The sequence below is a fragment of the Myzus persicae genome, unplaced genomic scaffold, assembly GCF_001856785.1.
Source record: "Myzus persicae strain clone G006 unplaced genomic scaffold, MPER_G0061.0, whole genome shotgun sequence".
Classification (NCBI taxonomy): domain Eukaryota; kingdom Metazoa; phylum Arthropoda; class Insecta; order Hemiptera; family Aphididae; genus Myzus; species Myzus persicae.
The window spans coordinates 704299-719257 of NW_019103784.1; the positions used below are offsets into that span (position 1 = coordinate 704299).

The 14959-nt window shown below is 33.7% G+C and overlaps 1 protein-coding gene across 2 annotated transcripts; it reads left to right on the forward strand.

Moving 5' to 3' along the window:
• Window positions 1-6826: 6826 nt before the first annotated feature.
• On the forward strand, window positions 6827-14350 carry LOC111035294 (AT-rich interactive domain-containing protein 1B-like). Of its 2 annotated transcripts, XM_022316847.1 has the most exons (4): window positions 6827-7160; window positions 7233-7465; window positions 11862-11981; window positions 12400-14350. In XM_022316847.1, exons 2-4 carry the CDS (start codon window positions 7442-7444, stop codon window positions 13798-13800), a joined length of 1545 nt encoding a protein of 514 aa, XP_022172539.1. In that variant the 5' UTR covers window positions 6827-7160; window positions 7233-7441; the 3' UTR covers window positions 13801-14350. The 2 variants fall into 2 exon arrangements, with proteins under 2 accessions (XP_022172539.1, XP_022172538.1); XM_022316846.1 differs by having other exon boundaries at window positions 6827-7465.
• Window positions 14351-14959: the final 609 nt, after the last annotated feature.

The following is a 14959-nucleotide window of genomic DNA, read 5'->3' on the forward strand; positions in this document are numbered from 1 at the left end:
ATCACAAGATCCATTATTTCAATGAACGCAATAAATCTAGAACACGTAACGAATTAGTCAAACTGTCCTATACTTACTTATTATAGGTACTTAATTCAAAATTATTAAGCCATAACATAAATAACAATTTTGTGTCAGTTATAACTCATCGACATAATTCACTCGTTTCTTATTAATTGTAAGGGCTCGTATTATATATGCTTTTATGCTATACATATTGTCATATCACTGTATAGAATGACGTTTGATGTTTCTAAGAGGAACAATTCAAAGACAAGAAACACTTAACTAGGTTAGGTGCTTATGTAAAAATGCACGGTGTCGTCTTACCATGCCATATTTTAATGTCAACTGCAACCGATGACATAATATGACAATTTGCTATCAATAATTGAACGCCAGTTTATAATGATGATTGTCTATGAAAACCTACAAGTAAACCTATACTTGGTAAATGTTTTTAATAGTAACATTTTATTTTATTTTTACTAGAAATATACAATCCATGCACGAGGGCACGAGAAGAACGCGTTATACGCAATAAATACATGAAAAAGTAATTTTAATATAACTATGTCTTTTGAACAGTACTTTAGGTGTTTATGAGGATTATTGAACCAAACGTATCTCCCTTGAGTCATAGTGGTTTAATTAAAAACCACTGAATCGTATTATTATTTGTTATTTTTTGAGAGATTCTCCTTTTTTGGTATTTTATTGAAATAGATCTGTCAAACAAACATGTTGTTTACGCTGTACATTTTGTTGCTCTAGGTTCATTTGTAACAAGTAAACTGTTAACATTTATCTTAATATAGTATTATTTGTGCTAAACATTTAAAAAACATAAGACCACAATTATTGTAGTATTATACTGTAACAATTCAACAATTCTGCAACATTACAAATACATCTATATTGAACTCACATGATGCCGATCAGTTGGTAAGTATGTAGTTTAGAAAATCATGAAAATGTATTATTACATAAATATATATTGTAATATTATTTTAATACTATTTTTACATTTCTTTAACAACCGTACAGAATTTAGATGTAACTATTTTGGGCAATAATCATCGTGTATATCGAATATGAATAATATAATATAAATGGTAACAATATAATATGTTATGGCATTTATTGTTTGTGATTTTTTTTTCAATTGTATTTAATCGTGGACAGAAATTCACAAATGTATTGAATCGTAATCTTGTTTTATAATGCACCGATATTATACAACAGTCTAAATACGTGACCGGGTAAACGGTAAAACTTCTATTGTCACATGATTTTACACTTAATTGTGAGGTTGGCTTTAAACGTGAGAGAATTTCAAGATGAGTTACAAATAGGAAACAGAAATTTGAACGAAAGTACGTAAATCTTAGCTAACTAATTTTTTGTTGAAAAATCAAGTTGTTTAATAATTAGCAAAAATTGTGGTTATAAAAACAATTTTCGTTGTGGACTTAAATCATACCCATATGCATAAATGATAAATACCCAAAAAATATAGACCCTGTATAAAATATTTATTGAACAGATTATAATTTAATAAAACTAATTATATTACACCTATTAGTTATTACTCATAAGTCTTGACTCACTACTCATAATGAATAAAGTAAATATTTATAAAATTACTTCTGTATTAAATTTAATACAAATTAAAACAACATATTTTATAGGTTATTATTATATTTTTGCGAGAATCTATAAGATATGAAAATTAAAAAAAAATATTTCAGCACAGTATTTACGGAGATAAGATTAACGATGAATCAATCAATAATTCACCAATTAACAAAGATAAACTAACAAGAGCTGGTTTAATAGAAGCGTTGAAAAAAAAACAAATTGCACACAGTAAATTTATAATTACAAAAGTATTAACAAAATGTAAACAATAACACTACAAAAAAAACCAAAAAACAATGAGATTACAAGGTAAACGAAAAGGAAAAAGCTCGGGAGATTATACAAGATATTATGGAAAATAGTGTACAGACACTTACCAAAGAAGCAGATAGTAAATCAATTTTTTGATAAAAAAAAATATGCCTAATGCTTTTAGAATTATTGTAGTGCGTTACCATCTTGTATAATGTCTGACTTACTTGATATGAAGCAGTTCAATAACAAAATAAAACTGACCAACATATAATTTCAATCAATCTTAGTACAAAATATAGTGTTTCAACTTTCAAACTCTGTAAATAAACTGAATGGTCCATGGTGAATAAAACAACATTGAAATAGAAAAATATTACAAAAAAAAGTTTTAATATTTTAAGAATAAATTGAAAGCCTAAAAACAAACAAAATAAGAATAAAAACAAAAAATTAACAACTTCAGGTGATCAGTCGACAAATTTTGATGAGTGATAAGAAATAAGAAAAAAAATACAGCTAGTCTTGGCACAATTTAAAATCAACAAAGAAAATTGAATTTTTAAAAAACATTCGTGTTGGAAATGAATTCACGTTATATGCTGTGCCTATCCTGCAATCGAAAACCTGAAAAATGTCCTGAATCCAAAGTTAAGTATAGTGTTTGCTAAAACTGCCCCTTAGACTTATACACTAGGCACAATGTATTGCGAATTATCGACAATCCACGAGTAGTCTACAATATCGATGAAGAAACAACTCTAATCAAAAGTAAATTATTGTATCAGATTTTGTCGTACATGACGATATTAATATTCATTTTATCGTTACACTCTGTTTATTGGTTTTATAATGTATGCCTTTTTTTATATTTACTTTTCAGGGTATAGTAAAATATTATTGAGCTCATCGTTACCTTTTAAGGCGTAATTCAATAGGCAATTTGGTCGCTCGATGTGAATTAACAGTTTAGTATTATTTGAGTATGTGAGACCGGAAATGTTATTGATTCGGTTATGACAGTGCTAGCAGTCACATGGGATTCGGGCGAAGAAACAACACCGATTGAAAGGCATATAGGTTTAAGTTTCAATTCAGACGAGAATTTATTAATCAAGTGGTTTTAATTTTAGACATTAATACTATTACTAATGAGGTACAAAAGATTTCGATTTGGCAACAGGACGTGAGGAACTATATTTCGCATCAGACTGCAGTCATATTTAATTTTTGAGTTTATGGTTATAATTTTCTGTCGAAAATATTTTCCTTTAGGTAATCACTTTTTCAAACAGTAGCTGTATTAACCTTCGACGGACAAACAAACGCCTCGAACTGTAGTTGGTCGAGGTACAAAAGTACAAATGCAGCAAGAAAAGGCAAAGACGTATTGTTGAAGAGTTGCGATTCGGGATCGTCGAATCCTGTAACTCCTATAGTCAGATATCGTCCGGCCACCGTAATATGCGTCAACGATTTATTAAAATATAATAATATATTATTATGGTTCGCCCGAGAAACTAAAATGTTGCCAACAATATCACCGCACGCGATGCGTTTACCATACATTTCACTCGTGTAGGATTCACTCTCCGACTCGCCATGTTGCATCCGCATTTATCGTGCACACGTGGCGTATAGGCACAGGAGGCGGGTGGTACTTACCGTGTTGATTTAGACTGAGACGAATGTCTTGTAAACCGTTTTGCGAAACCCGACCAAGTGTGATGGGCGGCGGCGTGGTGGGGGGGGGGAAATAATGCAAATAATTCAAAAAATAGTGGCATTTGGAAATTGCCTAGACAATCGGCGCGCAATTAGACATGACCCAGTAAACACGAATCTTTGGGCCGTGATTACAGCCAGATACCCAGCGCCCCGGTAACCGGTGCAATTTTTTCCGACCGTTTTGCAAACGACCTGTTGCCCGCGTTAACATAATCTGCAATGCAACACGGCCATGTTTAGCCAACGGTTTTGGGCACAGGCGCGTATTATTACGTGTTGGGGTCACGCACGGCACACGTGTTTTCCCGTTTTAACGCGCCGTGTCCGTATAGACAATGCCCGCCGGCGTGCCGACGATTAATCGACATTTAAATTCGCCGTGTACTCGGCGCGTGCAAGTGTAAAACTGTACCACGGTATTGCCATTTTTGCGCATATAATATACGTGTGTAGCCGTTCACCGGGCACCGGCCCGCAAGTGGAATGGCAATAATAAAATATACATCATTATTGGCGTAAATCGTATAATACGATTATTATAATATCATAACACCTGTGCGATTCGTGATACCCGCTCGATGTGCGACGTTCTGCCCGTGCAGTCTCCTCCGGATTACCGCGTTACCCGAGAGTCGTAGCCAGGAGATATTATATAGATCTGCGGGAGCCAATTTTTTCCAGCCCTAATTGGCCCGAAACTCAAATTAAAAACTTGAACCCACATTTCAAGCCGGGTCGTGGTTTCTTTTTTTTTTTTGCCCAACCCGACCAGACACCCATTTGTAATCGTTTATTTTAAGTCCAACCCGACCGCGCTCGGTCAATAATTTTTTTTGTCGATAACATAGTGATATGGCCACAACCATTTACCGGGGGCAAGACATATAGTAATTATTATAATATATCATATTATATTATAATTTTCGTTAAAACGTAGATAAATGTAAAATTTGTACAATATGCGTTTTATTTTTGACCGACCAGGTCCAAAGACAAGTATGTTGATCCAACCTTAACCAACCCGCAATATTCTTCTTATGGCCCGGGCTGGACTTGTCCGACCCACGTAGATCTCTAGTATGTAGAATGTAGATATCTACGATAAAATAATATGATTATGAATTGTGCATTTTGGTCTAACACATATTGTACGTGTAAGAACGATGCATAGGCATTGACCAAACACGAAATACTGTAATTATGTGTGATTGTTCAATCAAAGTCAGCTTAGTTTTTCAACTGCTTTATCGCTATATAATGATACCCAATGATAATAACTAAATACTGCCTTCAACCGAGATGAACAGAGCAAAGTGTCTCCGCTTCTGATGTGTTTTAAATTTTTGTATTTTATTCTTGTTTTGTAATAAATCCTAAATTATCCAACCTACATACAATAATGCATTTAACTTTGTAAAACAAACAATTCGTTCAATGATTTGATTTTGAACTAATCGTGAATTAAATTGAATTGTTGAGCAACTGGTTACGCTGTTGTTCTTTTGTTTCTATATGCAGATATTTCGAAATTATAACAATCAAAGCAGTGCGATATATTTTGTATACTGTACAACACACAATAAACACATATTATGTATTATGTATCATTATAATAATATAGATACATAATACATAATAATATGAATACAACATAAAAAAAAAATAAGATAATTTTACACCGTTTAACACATTTATACTAATTGTTGAAATTAATAAAATGTTATGTTATAAAGTATAAATTAATACATTTAATAAGCTAGTTATTAAAAAAAACTAAAACAAAATAATTAGTTGTATGAATAAATTAAAAAAGTTATATTACATATTAACTATTTGACTCCTATAGTTTGTATGTGCACAAGTACCTACATTAATGTATGAACATTTTATTTTAAGTGAAGTATGTTGTTTTACAAAATCCACATAATATTATTATTCACATAGTTTTTCGCTTAATGGAAAAAAATATACTATAGAACCATTTATTTTTATAATTTTATAAAAATTAGTTAATGCTTAATGTTCCCTCAAGTGCCTTTTATTTATTTCTATCTATAAAATGTATTTTTCTCTGTCTATATTTTTTAGTTAAAAAAAAACAGCCTCAGTCATTTTATTTCCACGGAATCCACCTGCTTCCGCTAATCACCCAGCTTACTGTCAAATGCATACTAAATACAGATAACTACAGTTGATTCTTCCCTTTTCCGAGTCTTTTTTTGTCATAATCTATTGTTATATTTTCCTTCGTGTTGGCGGCTTAGCAGATTTAATATGTTTTTTCATCAACCATTTTGCTTTTAATTTCCTATAGTCATACCTTTTTTGGGCATTAAAAAAGTATTTTTTTTTAAAATAAATACATTGTGTGACAATTGGCTGTACAATATAATTTGAAAAAAATGCATTTTGGAAAAATCAAGTATAGCCAAATGTACTCATTAATTACGTTTAGCTTATAAAATATATCGTTTGAATCCATTTCAGAACATTATACCTAAAATGTAATCACATTATAATTTATAATATCTGCAGCAATGTGAATGGTATTCGGCTATTCGTGATTTGATATAATTTGATTATTAAGTATCAGTGCATGTTAAATACTATTTATATAATACGGTACATAATAAGCTTAACAGATAATAATATGAAATAATGGCAATGTGAATAACATGTGATATATCGAATGGTGAAGCCACCCATCGAGAGCGCTCATCCTTTAGTAGTTCAGCGTATATTATCACGTTATTGCCTAATACGAATGGTATTATATTTTTTTATTCAATAAATATATATATATATAATCTGTGATAATACTAATGATTATAATAATTATCATCATTAGATCATATTATTATTATCATAATAGTATTGCAGCAATGCGTGCAGCAAACACGTACACGACTACATTACCTGCTACGCCGAGCAACATATAACATGACATTCGCACATACGGTGGGTAGATTACATCGTTATAGGTACATATATTATTGTTGTACCGTTCCGGAAAATCGATTTCATTTACAATAATAATAATATTATGTAGGTACACACATCTGGTACGTACACCTAGTGTGCAGTGTGACCGTACGATATCACGTCATATTATTATTATACATTGATATGATATTATTCTTACACCCATTGTAGACCTACCGACGGCGCACCTGTCGGTATGACATATTATATTATATTATATATTAGGCATATTGTGGTATAAGTGGAAATCTAGGGTATTTACAACAATGTCAGGAGACGTAACCGGGATAATATAATATTGTATACCTACACTCGCGGCGTTTATACTACCTCATCCCTACCTACAAGTCCTATACTGCTGTTTCTTTTTTTATTTTTTTTTTGTATTCTTTCGGTTATTATGTCACGGATTGGGTCTGGTGGCAGAGAAAAACGGTGCGGCCAGTGAAAAATGGAGGGAAACTAAGGCGATACATAATTAACGGTCTCGAGCCAGTGTCCGTCATAGACCACTCCACCATCACGCCGGGAAATCGTATAGTTGTTCATTAGATAGAGTACGGCTACATTATCATTAACTTTATCGTTGTTAATATTATTGTTGTTGTGTACATTATCGTTATTTTTAGTATTGTTTGTATGATATCGTCGTGGTCGATGTTATTACTACCATTGTCAGTATCCTAGGTCAGTTCATTCGAAGTCTAGAAAACAGTGAGCCGTCCTCAGTACTCGTCGTTGTCGTCACAGACTGAACTGCTAGAGACACGCGAATATTATAATATTGTTGAGGGCCTTTGAGAAGAGACATCGGCTATCGATCTACAAGCGAAACGTCATGATCTCCGCACTACCGACCCGGGTAAGTCACCACATAATATTTCATTTCTGTTGAATTTCGACTGTAGCCACCTTAGCGATCGAACGATTTTACACAAGAACCATCCTTCCGTGAATTCTTTGAACTTATTTACGAAATATTTGTAGTACCATACCTACATGTTATATGTAGTGCGCAATAATGTAATATAATATTATATATATTATTTGCATGTAACTCGCAGTAATTAGGATAAACGCAGTGCAAAAAATAATCGCTAATAAATGTCTACCCTCACAGACATGGTTTGTAAATTATGTATCGCGTTTTTCAGTATAAATAGAACCATCTATAGCCCAATAAATTTTAAGTTCGCAAGTAAGAAAAAATCTTTAATAAACTTATATAAAATATAGGTAAAGTAATCGTATCAGATATATTATTTTGATACCTGCGTAACAAATGACGAGAATGAAATTGAAGATATTATTTTAGAACTATACTTTTGTTTTAGTATACTATTACGAGGTTGTATTGAATTACATTATACTGAGTAAATATTTCAGAGTGACTTATTTAGATGTTCATTTATAATATATAGACAAACTACAATATCTGAAACAAATATTTAGTTTTTAATAATATAGAATGTATTAAATTTACGTTTGAAAACATTTCCCAAGATATTTTATAAGATTCGTCTAGAATTAAATCTTTCAATAAAATAATGTAATTGTATTTTTTTTAAATTCTTAACGAAAATATCACTTCCATGAATAAAACATATTTAATATGAATGTCATAAAATGAGATATTTTAACGTCATTTAAATAACAACTAAATCAAATATTTATACTTCAATAATATAGAGTATTAAATCTATATTTTTGAAAACTTTTCCGGAATTCCCTTATAAGATTCGTCTATAATTAAACCTTTGAATAAAACAATATGATTGCATTTTTTTTAAATTCATAACGAGATTTTCACTTCCTAAGTGCAATTTATTTTCTGAAAATATAATAAAATGGGGTATTTGCGCTTTAATATAATAACTAATAAGGGTCTACTCTAGTATCAAATTTGACAGATTATAGATGAAAATACCTACACTGCAGACTACATGTCAAATTTAAATTTTGAAAAAAGATTTATAACTACTATATAGCACCAAAAATACAATTCGTTGTAAATTACTTTTTTTCATTCATTTAAAAATGTTAAAAGTTATAGCTCATTATTTAAAAACATGGGTTATTTTTATTATAGTTAAAAAATAGAAAAATTGTATACGATGTACAGAACAGTAGTTTTAGAATATATTTCGTAGAGCATAAAAATCTGATCGGAGTAGTTACCTATATTAAGTTTTGTCTTGGAAACGAGTACCTTCGGTGTAATCATACTAAATCGTTTGAAAATGTAATCTAAATTCATATTTTTTCTCATCACATATAATGGCATGTATTATAGACGCGAGTAAAAATTACACTTTTGTATTATGTTTCACTCTAATCTATTTTTCCCTCTTACGTAGATTACGTTAACTTTACAACGACTAAAGCAATGGATAATATTGTTATTGAAAAATGTCCCTATCTAAAACTCTCAACTATGTCTCGGTAGAGAGTGACCTAAATTTGTTTTCAGATCTTTTAATACTTTCAGTCAGTGCTAATTTAATAATTTTAATAGATTTAATTTAATTTGTGTATAAGTTTTGTAAAAAATAAATAAAATGAAGATAAAAACCTAATTGATTGCTATTTATTATAGTTAGTTTTGTACAAACTTCATCTCAGAAAAATATCGGGGATAAGGTTTTGGACAATTTTTCTTTAGACAGGAATTAATTTTAAATGCAAAATTTATAATAAGATGTACCAAATCGATAAGTATATCTATACAAACTTATGTTTAAGTCGCCATTTTATCAATTAAAGAAGATGGTTAAATTATATTTTCATATTTTAAGTCAGACTTGCTAACGGTACAAAAGGTTTTTAAATTAAAAAACTTGTTTTTTCTTACATATTTTATTGAATTCAACTAGTTAATTAAATTATTCCCTATAGCAGAATTTATTAATTAAAAAATATATGAACTATTTTAAAATGTATGATTTTTTTTTTTTATTTAAAATAAATTTTAATTTACATATTATGCGAGATAACGAAACACAATATTAAGATTTCTTCATAAAAAAAGTCAACACTATAATAAAATCGAAAATTGATTTACAGCTGTTTATTGAGTGTTGTCCACTGTCGAGTGACGTAACATTTAAATTAACCTCAACCCAAATAATGCGGTTCTCGGACGAATTGTTTACTTGGAAATAATGCACGATATTTCACATAGGTACTCGAAAATGACCATAAATATATATCTATAGATGTTGCAGACAATAAATATTTACCTACTGGGATATAATGATAATTTGTTTTGGCCAATAAAATAAAAACATCTAGAATGTTCTCGTATAACACATTAATGTTTCTAGGTAAGAATCACGCATTACTTACCCTTAAACTTGCAATATTTATAGTATACTCAGCATATTGTATCTAATTTACAATTCAATAACAACACTGTATAGTATACGTTCGTAAACATTCGATATGTTTGAAAATTATTTTAATTCTAAATGCTCAAAAACATTTTTATTTTAGAAGTTTGTTGTAGAAATTAATATTTCATTTATCATTACCAAATTTGCGAAATAAATAATAATATGATAAGATAAATCCGAATGAGTTTGAAACATAAGGACAAGACAAGTATTGTTCATAATTTCATATTTTATCAAAACTTAATTTTTTTGATTTTACTATACCATCAATCTCAATGGGAATCAAAATTATATACTTTTGGAATATGTATTTAAATTTTTAATTTAAAATCATATTTGCCAAACGACTTAATTTGGTTTTATTATTTGCACTTAAAAAACTAAAAGGTATACCTACAAACATTAAGATATTCGAACACAAGTCATGTAAATGTTATTACTTATTAGTTTCATTACAAAACACTTCGTTCAAAACTGAAATATTATGTACCTATGGATCTGTTTGAAACAACCGGTTCATTAAATGTGGGTAAGAAAATACGATGCATTATGTGGGTTGAAAATTTTGAATTTACATTTGCAGTAAATACAAATTGTGATATTGCATATAATCACAATTTACATAAGCTGTAAACACAAATTTCGATATTACATATCACAATTTACATTTGCTGTAAATACAAATTATTATATCACATATTATCATGGATATATTGCTTACAGAATGAGAATAATTTAATATAGAACACTGTGCGTATTTACCTAAATCGTTACTGTGTAACTTAAATCTATGATGTTATTCTAGCGTTTGTTCAGTAGCTAAAGTTTCGTACACACTGAACTGTGTAAATATGTTTATACCCCCGAGCTCGCCAGAAAATATTTATTGACACATTGGACCATTTCACGTTCTAAACAATTATTACAATTTTATTGTTATGCAAGCTCATAGAAAATCAGCCAAAACGTTAGATAAAATGTGTTTATAATACCTACTATAATAAGTAGGTACGCGGTACACTTATGATGGAACAGAGTCATCTAAGAGTTACCAAACAATGTTAATCACTTGGGCATACATTCTGCAGAATAGTGCAATATTAATTTTTTCGCTAACTTTAGATGTGTCAAAGAAATACCTTCGTGAAACTCTGAGACCCATATCTAATATTCTATCGTGAATAAGCACCGCATGTTTATTACATTATTAACAATGTCGCGTCAACAAGAAAGACACCGAAAGAAAGAAAAGAGTCGAAATTATTCATGACAAAGGACATAAACGAATATAGGTATCGGTTCATTGTGTTAGGACCGATAACGTGAAACTGATGTTGAAGTGGGTGCGTGTGCTGTATATTATAATATTGATATAATAACACATTAAACCTGATGATATTCTGAATCACGGGAGTTAAAATGTTTAATATTTTTTTCACAAAAAAAAAATCAATATATTTTGTCAAACGAACCACGTTTCTGCAGTTCACAATGACCACATTATTATTATTATTGTTAGATACTATTAATATGCGTTATTCACGAACTATCGGGTAATTTGTAGGGAACAAAGAAAAATAGATAGAGTTGGCATATCAACAAATTTCGCAACCACCGAAATCGAGTCATGTTCATAAAATATACTAAAAGGTGCCATAACGATTGATAAAATCAATGACGACTAATAACTAAAAGCTAAAACGAAAAACAAATCGAAACCAAAACTATATACGAGTAGGTATAATAATATTCTGATGCGCGATCATTCACAGCACACGATTTTTAATTCTGCGATGCACAAATCATGCAAGTCGTAGACTGTAGTCCCCGACAACAATAATGATACGAGAAACACGTTGTCCACAGGCTTTCAGAGTATTAGTTTTTGCGGCGTGGGCGCAGAGAGCTGTCTGGTGCCAATACTACGGTGAGCAGATAGGGGACGGTCACGGTGGTCATAACGAAGAACACCACGAAGATCATCACGTAAGTACTTTATAATCGTACAAATCTAGATCGTAACACTATATAGATTAATCATAGAAGTGAAAGAAATCATTGGCATCTGCTTTATTGATTGAAACTGTATACCTATAATATGATGTGAGCGATTCAGGCGAACTGGGTTCTCGATTGATTCGATATCGAATAAAATAATGAAAACATAATATATTAGATCGTCGTGATGAGGAAAGGAGAAAAACTCGATGTCAATGTGACCAACCAAAACACAAATCAACTTTAGGCGGAAACGCAATATGCATGCGGGGAAACTATTTTAATTTCTAAATTAGCCTTTTTCCGTTTCTGTCGGACAATATAATAATTAACAACACTGTAATCGATTTTACAAAAATTTAAATCACTGGGTAGTTTTGAATTTGGACTTTCGGTTCGTTCACAGGTGAAGCCGCTTTACAAGTACGGATATTGGGTGCACGATCCGAAAACGAAGGATGTCAAGAGCCACTGGGAGCATCGGGACGGGGACACGGTGCACGGTTCATATTCGTTTCTTCAACCGGACGGACACATGAGGGTGGTCGAGTATACGGCCGACAAGCATAACGGTTTCAACGCACACGTCAAATACATGTACGATGGACACGCGGGAGGCAGCGACGGGGGCAGCGGCGACGGCGGCGGGTTTGGGGGAAGCGGCGGCGGTGGAGGATTCGGCGGCGGCTTTGACAACCATCTGGAGGACGCGTCGGGAAAACAGTCGGCACCGATCGGCGGTGGTGGTGCCGGCGGAGTGGGAGGCCGACCGAAGCAGCCGTTGCACAAGTTCTACAAGAAACCGCGGACGGAAAAACACGGTGGCCAACCGGGTCAGTACAAAAAGCCGCATCAGTTCGACGGCCGTCCCAAACCGGTGGGCGGCGGCTTCAAGAAACAGCGTCTGTCGCCATCCGCGGAACAGTCGGCAGAACACCACCTCGGTGGCAGGCCCAACAGCCATTTCGATCAGTTGCCCAAGTTCGGCGCCCCCGGACATCATCACGCCAATCCACTGGGTGGTGGCGGCGCAGAAAGCCCCGAACGTTATCACGGAAATCAGCTGGGTGGCGTCAGTAGCCCCGAACGTTATCAGGCGAACCACTTGGGCGGCGCCAGTCCGTTCGGGTATCTCGCCGAAGAACAGGGCGCCGATCAACCGGCCGACCACTTTTCCCGCAAGTACTCGTCCACGGCGTCGGCGGACACGTCCGCTTACCTGACTGGCATCCAGCACCTGTCGTCCGAACACGACCCGGTGGTGCACCGTCAGCCGGACGTCGCTCCCGCCGCGTCGACGGAACGCCAGCACCACAGCGGTTCGTCCGGAGAACGACAGCAACAGGTGCCGGGCTCGGAACTGCAGCCACCTCGACCGTTACAGGTGGACGGGCCGTCCGAAGAGCCACGCGACGACGGAAGCGCGCCGATGCAGTACGATGACACCGACAACCGCTCGAGGGAACGGGACGAAAGGGACGACAGTGACAGCAGGGACGACAGGGACAGCAAGGACGATAGGGACAGCAGGGATGGCCGGGACGACAGGGACGACCGGGATTACCGAGACGACCACGCGGCCGACTCCTTCGACGAAACACCGGTGACGGTTCAAAAGCAACCATTGCGGGAATACCGTTTCGAGGAGCCGCCATACCCGTTCGAAATTCCCGAGAGCGTTCAAATCTCCGGCAAATACCAAAAGAGACACACTCCACAGCCGCCGCTGCCGGTTAACGTGCACAGGTACATGCCGGCATCGTCGTACTTTCCCAGCTGGTTCGGCGGTAGCAGACACTACGATTAGAGAGTATTGGGATCGGCCGAGTCGCGACCAAGTCGACCGGCTATTTTCAAGCAGCAATAATATTAATATTATATTTTTTGTTATTTTTATTGTTAAATTGTTTTAGTTTACTATCAATGTTTGCATATTGGTAACTCAGTAACTATATAAGGCATCATTTGCCTATACTGCAATGTTTTTGCTTCATACACATTGGGGTAAAGTCGAACAGAATAACGTGTCGTCGTCGTCGAATCGATCCGAATACCTACATACCACATATTCGGTACCCACTGTCGTATTTGTATATAGATAGCTTGACTTACGACACTAAATGTCTTATAATTGGCATTATGCTACAAATTATGATAAATCAGTATTACCATAATATTTGAGTACAAAATAATATAGCATAACGCATAAGTATGTGCGCATTAATCTATTCGTATTAAAACCCTGCAACCACAACGACGCCAAGGAACAACAACGAGAACAACAGCAACAAAAACAACAATTTAAACTACAGCCTTTGATGTACAAGCCTCTTTTCGATAAAGAAACTCTATAGTAACCGTTGCAGGAATTTCTGCCGTTTCGACACAAACCGACAACGAACCCGTTCAAAATATTGTCGTGAACGTACATGTACCTGTTCGAAAAACACTGTTAAGACAAAGCTATAAGGGTTCATCATCCACAGGCAGCAGTATCTGGCAGTGGATTGCTTGAAAATGTCGTCACCGAAAAATCATTTAATTATCAATGGATATCACCACATAGTCAAAGCTTGTTCGTTTCCGTTTGGTCCACAGGAAATCGTTTTGGTATCCCACCTGCCCAACACTAACGCATATCCTGAACTACAACGATTATTTTCCACAAATATATTTTAAAGTATCGATTTTCATTTGTACAATTAGTAAATTGTCATTTTTAAATCAAGTCGATACAAATTTCAAGCAATTCGTATTACTATAAGGTATAAATTAATTAAATATTAGGTACAAAATAATTATTTAGGTTCATTTTTGACTTTGTAGTTAGACTATTAACTATACTGTTATTAGTATATTATGTTAAGTGTTATCGTATGTGTAATGTGTATTATACTATTGTGTTAGTTATTCCTACTAAAATAAAAAATATACCTACTACAATATTAGATTTCATTATTTAATTA

Bases quoted from the DNA above. Each gene is read 5' to 3' on its own strand.
- LOC111035294 (XM_022316846.1), top strand. From the start codon at position 7,442: ATGATCTCCGCACTACCGACCCGG. The intron at 7,466-11,861 runs GTAAGTCACCAC...CGTTGTCCACAG, and splicing joins TCTCCGCACTACCGACCCGG to GCTTTCAGAGTATTAGTTTT. The intron at 11,982-12,399 runs GTAAGTACTTTA...GTTCGTTCACAG, and splicing joins AACACCACGAAGATCATCAC to GTGAAGCCGCTTTACAAGTA.